The 16,589-nt window shown below is 38.2% G+C and overlaps 1 protein-coding gene across 6 annotated transcripts in view; it reads left to right on the forward strand.

The window, feature by feature from the left end:
* The window catches only part of COL25A1 (collagen type XXV alpha 1 chain), a 298,274-nt gene that overhangs the window by 235,129 nt on the left and 46,556 nt on the right, over positions 1 to 16,589 (forward strand). For all 6 annotated transcript variants that reach the window (XM_038136317.1, XM_038136318.1, XM_038136316.1 and 3 more), the window contains 5 exons: positions 1,181 to 1,207; positions 3,579 to 3,623; positions 7,623 to 7,655; positions 7,820 to 7,855; positions 11,728 to 11,772. In XM_038136317.1, coding sequence (XP_037992245.1) covers positions 1,181 to 1,207; positions 3,579 to 3,623; positions 7,623 to 7,655; positions 7,820 to 7,855; positions 11,728 to 11,772 — 186 coding nt within the window. The remainder of the gene's footprint in view (positions 1 to 1,180; positions 1,208 to 3,578; positions 3,624 to 7,622; positions 7,656 to 7,819; positions 7,856 to 11,727; positions 11,773 to 16,589) is intronic.

Genomic DNA, 16,589 nt, shown 5'->3' on the forward strand with positions numbered 1-16,589 from the left:
ATCCTGCTATTATGGAAGTTAGCAACAAGTCTCATTAGAAGCATGTCTCAGCCTGTATTTGTTGCATCAGAATGACTCTTTGCACTTTATTGTTATATAGTTTGTTCTGCTGCTTTAATATTGAACAAGTGAAATAGAACATAAAGCTTATGATGATAACTTCATTTAAAAGAAAACTTGACACGTCCAAGATGATGGGATCTGTGGGCCTCCTGGAGGGGGTAATGCTAATTTCTAATCCCATCAGCTGTGAGTGAGCGTCCCTGGTGCACATGTGCTCCTCAGCTGATTCTGTGCATCATGCCGCTGCTGACAGACATGCAAGGCAGCCTCTTTACATTTACTGACTGGCTGCTTGTCCATCAGGAATGAAAACAAACCATTTGGGAGCATGACCTTTTCTTACTTTGTATAGAGAAGAAGCCAAATTATGGTAGTTGATGCTTCATTCGTATTCACAGCTGTAGTCCCTGAGTTGCCTAGCGACTGCCAGCCATCAGAAGGGGCAAAGATGAGCCGGAGTGCAGCTCTGAGCCAGAAAAGCAGAGATGAGTTGTCAGGGTCAGGCTGGTGTGCAAAAGTGCTTTTGCAGTTTCTCAAGCACGTTTTAATTTTGAAAAAAAGTAATGGCTATAAGCCATCTTTTTGTTACAGAGATTGTTACAGAAAATATAAAGAGCAGTGAAGGCTCTTTACTCTGGAACAGTTATGAATTTGTTCAAGACACTTAAGGCATTTACTCTTTCTTGAGGAACCTTCTGAGCCGTTGACAGAATCATAAGACTTTCCCTTCACATTCAGACTTTTTATTTCCTTTGTTTGTTCCCAAAACAAGGAGAGCCACGTGTAGGAGCCCGCAGGCTGCTTCTCAGAGGCATGTACCTGTTTGTCAGGGTCTAGGACAAAAAAGAGAGAGACGTCTTCACATGCAAACCATTGAAGCTTAAAAAAAACATGTTGCAGTTGTATGGTCCATTGAGATCTGTTGAATTTACATATTTTATTGTTCATTGGAGATTTTCTTGTTGTATTGCATCACCTGAGACGTTGTCATCATAGTGACATAATTATTAGTAAGGATAGTAATACTAACATTAGTAATAACTAATGATAGAAAGGGTAGCAATTTGATTTCTGCCTTAGTAACTTACCACTTCTTTGCTCCAATTATTTTCTTTAGGGTGACCCTGGAGAAAGAGGAGAAAAGGTGAGATGTTTCACCTCCTTTGTTGTGTTTCTGTTTTGGGTAACTTCCTTGGAGTGCACTGATCCCATGTTTAAAAATAAAAAACCACAGCTCCTACTAGAACTTAAGTGGCACAGTGCAGCCTTTCCAAGGGTCATATAATACCTGCTAATGGAAGTTATTGATCTGTGATTACTGCAGTGGGATTAGTCACAGAGTGCAGTGATTGTGTGTTAAAGGCTGCACAGTTGAGCAGTCAGGCAACTAATCCTAACTGTGTTGGGTCTCAGAAAATGATGAGCCTGTCTGAATAAATTAGAGATCCACACATTTCTCATTACTTGGTTTTCATGTTCTGACACCTGTGTGGAGTAAAGCAATTAGGTTTTACTCCAAAAACAGAATGGTAAAACTACATGGATTCTAAGTGATACCTGGATAACAAGCTTTCCACGTACTAAAAATAAAAATGGAAATGGAATAAAAAATAAAAATGGGATAAAAAAATAAAAATTGAGTGTTCCATTTTTCTTTGGGTCCATTTAAGTAAAAGCAAGGGAGACTGCCCCCATGATCTCCTGTCTGGAGAGGCATGCTGATGCCTCTACTTGCAGACAGTTAGCAAGAAATTGCTTCTCTGGTGTCCAGTCATACCACGGCAAGACAAGGGGGTGGAACAAGCTCCATGCTGCAGGAGAGGAGTATAGTTCTGCTCTTCCAGGCATAGTGGCTGGTAGGAGCACAGTGAGTTTAGAGCTGAGCTTCCTCACCAGCTCACACGGGCAGTTTGAGAAATAGCATAAGCCTTATTTTGAGTAGGATTTCATGCACAGCCTGATCTTCTGTAAGTATACTGAGCTTATGTTTAAAAAGTGAGTTGTTTGTACTGGGGTGCAATTTGCTCTTAAGAAATGTTTACCTGTGTCTTTGCAGCTACAACTGAATTTCACTTCCAGATTCATGTAAATCTATGTAATAGCAGCTGGAAGCATGCTTTGCCAAGGCTATCAATTTCACATTTTCAAAAGCACACCATAAAAATAATCTAGGGAAATCTTGAAAGTCTGTACCCCACATGCAGAGCTATGTAATCATGAAATATGCATCATGAAATAATTTCTTCTGTTAAAATTATATTTTAAGTACTTCAGTAATCCTTAGTTTGTTTTCAGACATAAAAGAAATAACAATGAATTTTGTTATGTAGTGAATTTTTGTTACTTAAAACCATTCTATTTTTCCATAATTATCATTTGTCTTTTTCTAAAAAGTGTAGTTACAGATCTCCTCAATATGCTTTATCATGTTAAATGAACTTGGGATGACATTCCTCACTGTTACTCTTCCATGTTTCATGTATGTTTCCCTAATTGCAGTGCTGCTGGTTCCCATTGTATCAGTGGCTGTGGTGTATAAATTGCTAAGTCCTCTCCAAAAGGATTTCACATTAAGGTCTTCAGAACAATATGACAGATACTGAGTAATGTTATTTCAGCAGTACTACTGGTTATTAGACCAAGGCCAGGAATGTGTTTTTAGTCTACTTAGGCGCTGTTTTTATCCATATTTTTGGCATTTTAAATACTTACTGCCCTTTACATGACATTCAAGTCCCACAGAAATTTTTAGCCTGTATTCTTAACATAAAACAACATATAGCATATTTCATGTAATCTGGACTTCTTGTATGGTTACATGATTAGGTGGAAATAAGGTCTTTTTATAGGTTAATATTATGAATTTTTTATTTTAAAATTTTGTGCATTTTTTGAGTAGAAAATGTCTATTCAGCCATGAGAAAGTGTTATCTAAATATCACTTTTTAAACAAAAACAGTGCATAGAATTTATGTAGAGATAAAGTCAATTTGGTAGCTCCTTGGAGGAGTGACATTTAGTGAATTTTTTTTTAGTTTGTGAATCATTCATGAAGGACTGCAGACTCAGAGAGTATATGCTATAAATTACTTGAGAATCTCAATAAAAACTACTGGGATTGTCTAACTGTCATCTGAATTTTATTAGATGCATCTATGTGAATGTGTCTGTGTTGGGAAGAAAAAATGTATTTGTAATTTAAAGTGCTGAATCATCATGGAATCATGAAATCATTCCTTCCTTGCCAAACTGCAGTGAACTGAGAAAGATGGTAATTATACCAACAGATATTTTGATGCTTTGTGGTGGGTTTTTTTTTACAGATCTGTGACATGGGATTGCAGTTATAGTGAAGTCTGTGTAAGACATAGCCACTTCCTGACCCATGTGAGAGAGACTGACTAGCTGCTGAACAAAATCAACTCGCATTGTTAATCATGTTGGAATGCTGACTCTTCTCTGCATACTTGTGCTCACAGAAAATCATTAAAATGTAATGTGTGTTTCAATTATAGGGGGATGCTGGTGAGAATGGACTGAAGGGTGACACAGGAGAAAAGGTAACAACACTTTTTAGAAGAGAAGAAAATGTGTGCCTTAGGCATGCTTATAGCATAGCCAATAATGAAAATAATCATTTCTTCATAAGAAAAAAGCATTTTGACCTTTTTTTTTTATTAAAGGTGAGTTATTTGGTTGAGTTCATTTTTATGAACAGCAGAAAAAAAATTTACTATTATGTCCAACTGAGCATAAGATTTCTTACTTTATGCAGTAGCCCTAGTATAGAATCTCTCATCATGGTTCTAGGTAGCACTCCTCTTTGTTGGAATTTGAATCATACAAAAACTTCGGTCACAGCCTGCCAGTTGGAATTGCCCCTTTGAATTACAGCCATGTTTTCTGGTATACCCTTTATCTTTTCTCCTTCCATGTTTGCAACAAAGAGTGGGACCAAACCAATATGGGACAAAAATTATGGTATCCTGATAGGCAACTTCCCTCCCATATTGGCAGCTGGAAGATCAAGAGTTGACAATAAACACATTTCAAATCTTTATTCCAAGTGACATCAACAATAACCTCGCTTTATATCTTCTTAGTTCATTGTTGCAGAGTATAAAGATGTTGTAGAAATCAACAAAAAATAGATTTTATCAAAATTTTGATTTTCCTGAGTTTTCTTTTATGTGAGACTCATGCTCAGAAAATCAAACTGGAATTTTCAGTGTGGTTTCCTTACAAAAGCCAGTCTTTAGCAGTCAGGGTAAAGGCTGTGTTGCACATGAGAAAGGGTCAGGCATATTGATCTCTTCTGGCCATCTTTTTTTAACTGATATTCTTCTAAAAAACATTTATTTTAATGACTACACCTGGGCAGAAACATAAGTACTTTTTCTTGTACCCCTGCATGTGTAATGCTTAACTAACTTACAGCATTTCAGTTCAAGGAGAAATTTATGATGGATTTATCAGGCTGGTAAGGAATGCATGCAAATCGCTCAGGAGCTATCATTTGGGTACAGTAAATCTGCACTTTGAAGAGCACAAGGATTTTAAGGCATATTCTAAAATCAGCAATTAAAAATAGACATTAGATTTAAGAACAGTCAAGTTACTTGATTTTTGGAGTTAATTTAAATAATACTTATTTGTAGTCATGCTTATTATTAGAGATGAAAGTCTTAAGAACCTTATTTACTTACTTACATGATGTATGCTGGTAACATAATCTTGATCCACTCTTGTGTGATTTAAGAATATAATCTGCTACAAATATGGATTGAGATTGTTGTTCAGATGGATAGTTCTACAACAAGTAAATGGTAAGGTTTTAATCTCTCTGGGAAGCCTAGTGCAGCTTCACCTGTTGCTTTTCTACTTCATTAGCCTTGAGGCTGAGCTTGCATCTACAAGGATGCCCATATTGCCCTGTGATCAGCAGCATGCACATCCCCCCATATGAGGTCCTTTTTGAGGAAAGAAAAAAGTTCTGTCCTTCTTTCAGCGGGAGATCCTTTCTGCTCAAGTATAAAGTTTTAAATACTGCTGTGTGCACATTCAGCAGTTAGGCAGGTGATTTGGGATCAACTTGTATAAAGTAGAGGTTCTCAGGAGACTTCTTATATTGCTGTAAATTAAGAAATTTCAAGACACCTCCTAAACTTCATAATGCCGAAGTCTCCCATCTCTTCTAGGTTTCATATTATTTTCAGAGGTGACATAGTGACATAGAATATTCTGTTTGTTTGGAGTGCACTGCTTTAACCATAAGGGGTTAGAGTCCTCTGCATTCATTTTAGCCAGACTTTCCAGAGCTGCGACTTCATTGACTTTCAATATTTTTCTTCTTTTTCCCTGCCTACAAGACAGGGATCTGCCAACCAGAAAAAAAGATACAGTTCTTAGAGGAGAGCTGCGGCTTAAAGTTTCTGATAGGTAGCTTTGCAAACAGCACTTTCTAGAGAGCTTACGAGGGTGGTTTTTGACAGATAATTTAGGAGTAAGCATTAAACTTGGTGTCATTACATTACACTTGAGCTGCTTAACAGGGTTTGTATTCTTTCCTGTTCTTCAGCATAGGGGGAAGTTTTTGCTTAAGAGATTTAATCCATAGTCCATAAAACTTAAAAACGTTTCTTTAAAAGCTTCAGTAGAGTTTCTGTGAGATAAATAATAAATTTTTATTCACGTGGTGGGAGTGTGAGATGCCACATGTCAACAGATCCAGACTTGGTTTAAGAGCAGGTTCCTGTTTGTGAAAAAAAATGTAGCTTTGTTCACTGAACTGCTGTACCTAGTGACACTCAAAAATATGGACTTGGGTTCTTAATTTTTGATGTGAGACTTTAGAATTAACATGTCTTTGTTCAGTTGTTGAAGACAATGTCAATGCCAAGCTTGAGTTCTTCCTTCTGTTTTTCCACTCTAGCCTTGGTCCCTAGAAATTACCAAGGATCTTCCTTCTTTGTACATGTATCCCTGCTAAAGTTTCTTCATTCGCAAACTGTCTTGACTCAGCAGTGAATTGTGAACATACTGTACTGTAATTTTTTCTTTGATCTAGTTTTTATTCTTGCATGAAGGTGGATTATAAATATTTTGTGTCTTCTTCATATTCATCATTGCCCTTTCAAATATTTAACTGTTTAATGTGTCTTACTAGTTGCTTTGGCTCTTTATAGCTACAAAAGGTTCTTGAGGCTTTCAGTTGTACATGCTTGTAAGGGATATTAGCAGTGTCACTCACACATGTCTATTAAAAGGAGGCAGTTCAGGTTTCCATGCATGTATCAATCTCATAATACTGATTTTTGTGTTTTCTTCACTCACTGCAAGCTGCAGTAACTGTGTACTCCTATTCTTCGGAGGCCAGTGAGCATGTTAACCGTACAATTTAATTTTATAAGACCATACCAGAAAGATGCCATGCCTAAACCAGCTGCAAAGCTATGGTATTCACAGAAACATCAGGAATGGGTATCCCCTATTGTATTTTGTAGAAAGAATATTAAACATTTATACTCTGCTTATACATCTCTGCTTCTATCCTACCTATGTAAATCACTGGAAGGCTGCTCAGAGCTTGAAGTTGCTGCTGTGCAAAACTCGCTGCTTTCAGTGAACAATCTACATTTATTCTGCATAATGAATAATTAAACAGTTTTTCAAATAGAAGCACGTTAGTCATCTTCAGTACTATATAGCCTAACTAGCAAACTTTTCGGTAGGGCTTTTTTTCCTTTGGCATATTGTTTAAGGAAAAAAATTAACTGATCCTGTGTCCTGTGCTTATCATTGTCTATGAAATCCAGTCAACCCAGCAAAATGTAGGCAAATCTTTTTGAATGCTAGATGCCCTCTCAGAACAGAGACCTCTCCTGAATATGTAAATTATCATAGCTGTCTCATCCTGTAAAGTATAGCCCTTCATGCATTATTCTGTTTAAATACACCGTTTTATCTGTTTAAATACACCAGAGTGTTGAGGAAATAAATTTATGACCTGTCCTGATGGAGATGAACTCATCGGTCACTCGGTTTGTTGTTTTTTGTTTTTTTTTTCAATGTGAATCTTCATTAGCGCAAAAAATGTTGTCAATTGAGTCCTGACACTTGCCATCTAAAAAATTAGGTCAAATGGTCGCTCATATTCTTTGTAAATAACAGTGAATTATTTTTAATGTAGATCAGCAATTTAGAGATGTCAAAGTATGTCCTATATTCTGGCTGTGTGAAGTACATTTATGCAACATCTGCAATTATTAGATCTACATTATTAGTTGTGAAATTTGAAGTTAACTATAATAGGTGTTTGGGTGAGTGAAGCTAAATCTCTCTCTACATAGACTTGAAAACAACACTGCTCCTTTTCTGAATCACACTGATATAATTAATTAGTTAAATGTCTATTTAGCCTACAAGCAGCACAGAAAACAGGCAGTCTTGCTATGCAGTTATTTTGCTATATAATGTTGCTGTACTCCTATGTGATTTCTGTGTTTCCTGGAAAATTTTTATGTGGTAAGAGTGATTATTTCTTGTGGATTTTGTATCAGGGTGACCCTGGCTCTTCTGCGGCTGGAATTAAGGTAATGGAGTTCTAAAGAAGTTGTGCAGGGTGAAGAGGGGTGGTTGGTCCATGTTACTTCACAGTGTCACAGACATTTTGGGTATCATTAATGTTACGGTTTTCCACAGCTCCATCTTTAATTCATTTTCTCAGATCTCATGTCTTTCATCTGTTTTCTTTTAGGGTGAACCTGGCGAATCTGGGCGGCCTGGACAAAAGGTACTGCTTGGAAATGTTAAGTTTTCCTTCTCTGCTGGATTTGTGATAAAGGATGTTACATCTGTGTTACCAGTGGTACTTACCTGCACTGGGATGAATCTGAAGCAGTACAATTTAGCAGCCCAAGGCTGTACACATTTGATCTATGTTTATTTTGTATTTTAAAAAGGCACAGGAATAATGATACTAATTAATATGAGAAGCAATTTTGACTAACCCACCTTCCCGTCTAGCCCCAGCACACTTCTTGCATTTAAAGCCTAACCCTTTGCAGCTGGTGAGACTAACAAAGAATGGCTCTGCTCCTTGGGTCATCACAAGCTAACCCTGCATGTTTGACTATTAATCTTCAAACTGTGGTACACTGTTAGATCTCATCAGGAAGGAAATAAATATTGGTTAGAATCCCTTTCACATGCACCTGTGAGGGGAATCAAACTATCAGTGTCACACAGTGTGTTTGGAAGGCCACAGACCAGGTAATGCTGCTCTGTTCTTCCATCCAGTGAAAGAAATTCCCCTGGGTGCTGTGTGGCTGAGGGTACTTCTGCAAGGAAAGGTCCTGCAGGAGTTACAATAACTGTACTGCACGAGGCCCTGTGAAGCTGGGGAATGTGCTCTTTGAATGCACAGTGCATCAAACACAGCAAATGCTGTGCCTTCAGCTGTCTTTCCTGAGAGTAGGGGGCAGGTCCTGCAGGGAAAGCAAAGAGACAATGAGAGAACTGGATTTGTGCATTGCAATATTTGGTTTCCCTCTGGAGCCATTAGCACTGTTCTCGCCTCATACAACATTGAAAATTTTCCACTGCACACTGCTGCCAGAGTCAAACAGAGTCCTTCTGCCAGTTGAGATATTCCAGACAGACAGTCAAGAGCTAAAATTCTATATTGTGGATGGCAAGACAACCATTTCTAATACTCAAGATACTTTGGTGACTAAGCAAAACCCTAAGCCACATATAAATAAGAAATAAATAAGAAATTAAGTACTTTTATTTAAGAAATTATAACTCCCATCAGAGACTAAATAAGACTATTATGGTTGCAAATGCAGTTCCTTAGTAAAGTGCAGTTTTAATTAGGAAAGGTAATCAAAGTAGTTTAACGCTATCTAATCCACAGAATCATTAAGCGTGTGCATTCTGCAGCGTATGCTTTGCTGGGCTAATAAACTAGAAAATGCACTTAAGCGCCTGTGGAGATTCAGACTCTCATTAAGTGGCTGCCATGGAGGCAAAACTAGCAGTGATTTATCAGCAGGCTCTTGGTTCTCAGTCTCAGGCTCTCAGATTTGATCTAATTCAAGGAACATGGATGAGTGAGAGGTATGCAGTTCAGACTTTCTATATTCTCACTTTCTTTTTGACACCAGAGCGGGGCTTAGTGTCTTCCTTCCATTCACCTTGTGATTTCCTGGTGTGTCACAACTCCTGTCCCAGCCTCAACCATCAGCTCTCATAACCTGCCCAGTCAGCATGCCTCCTCCAGCCAGGTGTCCCATATCTGCTGCCCTGCACCCCTGCTCAGCAGGGACTTTTTCACACCACCAGAAGTTGTGGGACGCTCTTTTTCCAGTTGGAGGCAAGTCTCTGTCATCTGCATCATCTCAATGCTTTTCTCCCTCTCTGTGTTCCATTCATATTTCCTTCCTCTGTCTTCTTTTCTTTTTTTTTTTTCCTTCTTATCTTCTCGTTGTCCCTTATCCATCTTCTAAGGACAGCTATGTGTTGAGCTGCCCACCCAAACACTATTTGCATGAAATGAACCGTGACAATATTTTGGTAGTCTGACAAGGCTGTTGTGGGCAACATTGTGTGCTGAGGTGACAGAATGACCTGCTCTGCCATTATATAATAGAGTTAGTATACAGCCTTGGTTTCTTTAAAAGTCATTCATCTTATAAATCATACTCAGAGTTTTTATATTAGGAAAGATTAAAAAAAATACTCTGCATTAATTTATAATGCTAGCTGTAATTAAGAAATAATGACTGATTTAATTGTGCTTCATACTGATGTATCTTTTAGGGGCATTTTAATTGTTTTAGATTACTGTGACTCTGAACTGGCTTTGGTGGATCCTTTCTGCTTTTTGTGTGAGTTTATGGGGGTTAGCTCTGTCCCAAGGCTAAAGAGTAACCTACTGCAGCAACACTAATATAATATCAATTATAAATATTCCAGTTCTGTGCTTGCAAGTGAAGTTTAGGGCTTCCTCAGTTAGGTGGCTAAAGTTGATGGTCGTAGTGCTGTATGTATGGCTGCTCATACTAAAAGTGGAAAGATAGAGTAGGCGTTTGAAGTTAAAATTTTGTTAGTGCAGTGGAGCACTATTCTTTTGCAAGAGTAGAAACCTATTTTCTGCTTTAGAAAGTGATCGTCAACATACCAAAAAGTGTCTATTGAAACTGGCATTCTAGCCTCTGTTCTTTCATCTGATTTTATAGTTAATATTTGGAGACTGAAATCTTTCCTGTGCTTTTAGGCAGTTTGAACAGTTAGAACTTTGGAGAAACTAAAACAGACAAAGAAGCTTTTATCAGATCCTTCTACACCACTTAAAAATCATTCCATTTGGTGAAGTGATTTGCAGACCCTCTGTGTGTTTTTCATTTTGTGACAGAGTGTAATTTTGTCACGAGTGTTTCAAGTCTTTGTAATAGCTCTGCCTCAAAGAAGTGTTTCTGTTAGTGCAGTTTGATGGACGCCTGTTTTATGTGTAGGTGTGTTTATGTTTGTGTGTGTATACACCAGTGTACATGGGTGTATGGATGTATGTAAGCATGCGTGTATGCAGACACATAAAATATTTTAATAGCACAACCTGTAGGTATCAGCCTAAACCACAGAGTTGAAGTCTGGATTTCTGTAAAGCTCATGAGTGTAAAAAAAATCTGGAATATAGTTCAATTCATTATAAAGGTAAAAGTTGGCTTCAGAGTTCAAACCTGAGCTTCCAGAAAGTTCAGGGAATATTCAGATCCAAGGTGCTGGTTAGAATCCATCTCTGTGTTAAAATAAAATCCCCAGCCTTTAAAATAATGTTTTATTCACGTATTATTGCCTTTTTTTTTTTCTGTTCACCATCTTTATTTCCCTAGACAACATCTTTTCATTTAGCTGATATCTCAAAATGACCATTTGTGACAATATTGTCATTCTTGTCTTAGGCTATTTCCAAAATCAATGCATTCAGTTTTCAATGCTTGTTACAAAATTACCTTGCAAATAGAGTTCTATAGGTCTTTCCATTGCAATTTTAAATAAGCAAGGTTTTTCTGGGTAAAGCAGTAAAAGGTTACATTCCCACTATCCTTCATGACACTGTGTATGTTCACACATAAAGAACAAGCTCTGAAATGATGCCGTGGATAGCTCTATAAAGCTGATGGCCCAGTTATAATTAGGCAGTCCTCCTTGAATTGTGCAATTTAAACCAAGCTCTTCTGAATGTCTTTGTAGCTAAATCAGAGAGTTGCACAGCACAGTATCTAGCTCAGGGTTGAAAATGGAGCAGAATTAAACATCTGTCATAAGTATGGAACTTAAATGGCAGTAAAATGAACCAGTGCTGCTTGTTTTCTTCTCTTTTGCTGAAGTCTAACGTGAATTCATATTTGGCTTTCCTGACATGGATTTTCAGCCCTGTGTGTCATCTTCACATTGAAGTTTCCCAGAAGATATCCAAGTCCTTAACATGACTCTTACTAATTGTACATTTAAGTCACTCATTTTGAAAAAAACAATCTTGCTGGAGTGACTAGCAATCATTCATGCTCTTTTATCTTCCTGCATAATTTACAGGGCTCTTCAATGGATAGTGACCCTAACTGGATAATGTCTGTAATGTTATGTAATTTTCCTATGTAGGGTGAACCAGGCCTTCCTGGGCTTCCTGGACTCCCTGGAATAAAGGTAAATACTGTAGTACCTGTTGTACTGGGTGGGAATACCACAAAGAGGGGGGGAAATGCAAGAATGTGACTCAAATGGACTTACTGTAATGTGTTATTTCCTTTTCTGTGTCTCTGGGATTAAACTGGGGATTTTTACAGCAAGTTCTCACTTGGAAAATTGGTTAAGTGTCTATGAGTAGGCAAACAGTATTTCTTACATTAAAATGTGAGGCAGAATGTTCTATTTATTTCTTTTAAAAAACAAAAATAGTAGAGGTTTTTTATTTTTTTTTCTTTAATGGAAAAGTCTTGTCATCAAAGTTTTAGTTGGTTTCCACTTCTGTGTTTGCTTTCCAGTAGCAATATTCTAGTGAATTAACTGATCCTCCAGCCAGAGAGCTGCATTAATTATACACAGGCAGTGCAGACCTGGCTCTGTTGACAAAAATACTCTGTGCTCCATTACACAGCAGTGATTTCCACTGACAAGTCAAAATGTTTTAATAATATTCTGTTCAGTATTAGCTACAGTCCCTGACACAATGCCTGGTTCAGACCTTGGTTTCCAGTTTGTCTGGAATCTTTAGGTAAGTTGCTACCAAAGACACAAACTTAGTTTAGTTCTAGCATAAGTGGTTGCATTAGGATCTGCAGACATTTGCACGGTTTGAGCTGTAACTGTGTAATTCTGCACAGAGTGAGCAGATTCACATATCCTGAGTTGAGTAGAGATCAAAATGGCCACTTTTCTTTGTGTCAAAGACTGTCCTTTCAGAAAACAAAATCTCTTGGAAACATTTTCTTAGCATTCCAGCATGGGCCTGCGTATGTCTCAAGGAGAAAGTTTATAGGATTTCCCCCATAACGAGGAGGATAAGTCAGAGACCAAACTCTTGTCCATTGTGGTAGGATTCAGGATTTATCTCATGGAATGTAACATTTGCAGTGATTTTCTCAAGGGACCTGTGAATGGCCACAGTATTGAAGCATAATGTCCCTTCTGTGTTACTAGTGAATCGTGGAAAAAAATTGAATGCGCGTATTAAATTTTGTGTGTTGTAAAAGCTTAAAAATATAGTTCCTGTGGAGGTTGTTCATTTTCTGCAAGAATAAACTCTGTACTGAGTAGTGAAGATCATGCAGGAGAAGTCTTGTGTGATTAAGCTATTTTTATTAGGGCCTTTGGCAGCAATCCCTATTCTGTTTACTTTAACAGTGAGCAAAGAGGTAGCTCAGATGGAGGTTAGTGGGGCACTTGCCTGAGGCACTCATCCCAGGGACACCTGCCAAAAGCAACTGGAGCTGTGGCTGGTCTTTGGGGTTCCCATGTTCATGCAGACCACATGTCCAACCAGTAAATAAAAAAGTCTACATCTGAGTGCCTGCTCTGGGAAAATTATTTGTTGGCAATAAGAACAGCTCAGAAGTGCAGCTTCCAGAATCACCTGAAAGATAAAATGTGAAGTGAAAAACGAATGAAGTGTGGGAGTTTTGCCCAGTGAAAATTTGTTTCCAAATTCAGTGGATACAGTGGAAAAACAGTGCAGTTGCCTGCAGAGCAAAATGGAATAATTTAGTCAAATATTAATCATTTAGGAAAATACTTTCTTCTGTTTAAAATCCAGTCCAGAGGGAGACTGGTGGTGTTTCAGTGAAGAAATTTCATCTAGTGCAATTCTGCATTGAGGTGGCTACCTGTGACCTGGATGGTGACAAGGAAGCAGAACATGCACAGGACAGAGCAAAGCATATCTGGTCACATCAGACTTGCAGGATGGTTGCTGTTTATTTCAAGGCATATGTAAGCTGTCTTTTATTAAGAAGTCTGTAGTAAAAAACCATAGATTCTTCTGAATCATCGAGACTGTGTCTGTGGCACGAGAAGTGGCACCAGAAACCAGAGAATGGCTGGAGTTAGGACTATGGGCACTCATCAGCAAAGGTCAAGTAGGAGTTTCCCCCCTTTCTCACCCTCCCTTTTTGCAAAGATTTTTGTACCACCACAGTAAGATCATTACGTCAATTTCCAAAAACAACATCATTGTTATCTCATGGAGAAACACATTTCCAGTGATCTGGTGTTGATCAAAAGCTACTTTGAAATAGCAGTGACAGGATGAGAAACTTGAGCATGGAGGAAACTCAGTTGTCTGGACTTGGAATCAGTTGGTGCTGTCATCTTGTACAAAACCAAGAGGAATCTTACTTGGAGCAGTGACTTCTTTTTTCTTTTTTTTTTTTTTTCCTTCCTTCCACAGTGATCCTTGTTGTTTGTTACAATTTTCTTCTGGAATTCCAGGTTCTGTTCCCGTGTGGACTTTATAAAACTCTCCAAGATACGTCTTCGGTACTCTATCTTAACAGTGATATGCAGTAGTAGTATAACATCAAAGGCCTAGCAGAAACCTCTCACAGTGTCATTGCAACATCTAAGAACTTGTTACAAAATTTAAGTTTCCATAAGGGAACTTTCTCCTAACAAACAGATTATACCATTCTCATGCATTTGTGTGCCAGCCCAGTAGTTATTGGCAGAGATTTTTCAGGCTTTTTCCAAACTTTGTGAGAGGTAAGGAAAAGATCAAGATACAGATATATTCTACACATTGAAAATTCCTGGATGTAGTTCTTAAATGTTAAATATTAAGTCCTGTTTTCCTTAAATCTGTCAGTTGAACTTGAAATTGTTTCCTTGTGCATGTTTCTCTACAGTGGCAGGCTATATTATAAAATGTTTTAGGCAACTGTACACATGCACAGCACTCTTCACAAAAGCTAAACCAACCTGTGCTAACACAAATGCTATGCCAGGCAGTCTCTCCGGCTACAACTCATCTTTCTTCCCATGGTTGAAGAAGCTTTCCAAGACATTCAGTCCTCTGTGCTTCACCATACATAAAGGATTAAGGAACGCTAATCACTGAGAAACTTTCAGCTTCTTATAACGCCATTTCAGTTAATTAATCAAGGTTCCTGGGAACCTGTAAGGACTTGGCCGAATGTGATACTGCAGTCTGAATGAGTGGCAACATTGGACAGACATGCAAGTGTCATATCTGAATTCAGGGCATACAGCAGAGTCTTTTATTGCTTATTCTTGTAGACCCATTTACCAGGCACATGCGGATGTTTTGGGAGTTCTTCCTGTTCCTTTTCGTTCTCTCCTCCTTTGTCGGTGCTGTGGAGGAAACACAAGTGCAGTCAGTTATTCCCAAGACACCGTAGAGGCTGTCTGTGACATACTGGAGAAACATTTCTCAGGCACCTGTTGCTGTTTAGGAATGGCTGGAAACTTAATGAGCCCTGAATGTGTTCCACCTAAACTCAGCATATTAACTCATCGCTCTACTATCCCCCAACTGATGCCAAGCAGACACAGAAGCCTGTCTGTGAAACACAAACTTCATAGATCTGTTGTACTTCATAACTTTTGCAGGAAGATACTTACAAAGCAGCACTTGCTTACTGGGATGGAAATCATGCGTGCCCTCATTCACTGTCATGTCAGACCTCTCAAATCTGTACCATTGCATTTTCTGGAATTTGGCCTGTACAGGCCTCAATTTCTTCAGTGCAGTGAGAAGCCTTCACAAAACACAAGCCTCTTCTCGGTAACAGCACCTTTTGCAGGATCTAGATTTTCTATGGTATTTCTGACACTTGTCCTTCAGATGTTAAAGCAAATACTGAACCAAAGCTTATGAGCACATATAAGTTTTTATTTTATCGTGTTCAAGAAAACTGAACCTTTGAATGGTTTGACATGAGAAGAGAAAGGCTGCTTAGCCCATCTGCTTTTGGGAAGTATGGAAAGCTTTCTGTGTTCCAGAAATTCAGTGGAAGTGGCTGATTCAATAGACTTGCCAGTATGCAGTGCCTTGCATCTTTCTTTACAATTATTTTGGATTGACTTCCCTGGGACTGTGTCTGAGCAAGGTTTCAGAAGAACCTGGATAAAGATATGGGAATTTGAATCAATTTTATATAATTTTATTTTTCTTTTTATGAAAGCAAAAGCGGTTCTAATTTTTTCTGTACCTAAATTTCTTTTTTATCTATACCTAGTCAGAGATCTTATCGTCTAAATGACTCCCTGCTCCACAGAATGTATTTTTTAAGGTCTAAAAGACTTGATACTACTTTCACCCAGTTAGTTCTGTTAGAAAAGAGAAATTCTGGAGGAAATGAGAGAGAATTTTCCAGCTGGATGCATAGAAGTTAGTCTCCTATTTAAACTTTTGTAGAAAAGAGAGCAACTGTTCTTCTTATGTGTTTTAAGTGCTGCTCTTACCATCTGGCAGCAAAATGAAAGGAAATCTGAAGTGAATGGTAGTTCTACGCATTTTGGTTTGGAGTCAATGCCATTTACCGCCTACAGGAAAGTTTGGTAAATTCTCCTTTTCTCCCAGGAGTTCTTAGGAAGGCTGTTCTTTTTATAATTTTCCTAATGCGTTTTTCCTTTTCTGTATTTCCACTCTTCTTCCTGTTTTTATTCCTTGATAGCGTCAACAGTAAACCTGCGAGGTCTCTCTCTGTACTTCTCTCTCTCTTCCCCTCTCTGCAGGTTCTGAGTGTAAATGGAACTGATCTAAAAAATAGGACTTAGACCCACCTTTGGTGGGCTGGGTTTCAGAAGTGTCTCTGTGCATTGTAAATGTAAAATACATTCCACGACTGTGCAATGTGTTTTGGGTATTCCCTTTCCATAATGGAAGTAGATATACAAACATATATCTGTATATTACACATCTAGCTTTGTTCATTGATTCCTAGCTGTCTGCTTTCCATGTATTATGGCAGTAATCAGTTGCATAGGGTAGACATTGAATTTCCATG

The sequence above is a fragment of the Motacilla alba genome, chromosome 4 (assembly GCF_015832195.1).
Source record: "Motacilla alba alba isolate MOTALB_02 chromosome 4, Motacilla_alba_V1.0_pri, whole genome shotgun sequence".
NCBI classification, from domain to species: Eukaryota; Metazoa; Chordata; class Aves; order Passeriformes; family Motacillidae; genus Motacilla; species Motacilla alba.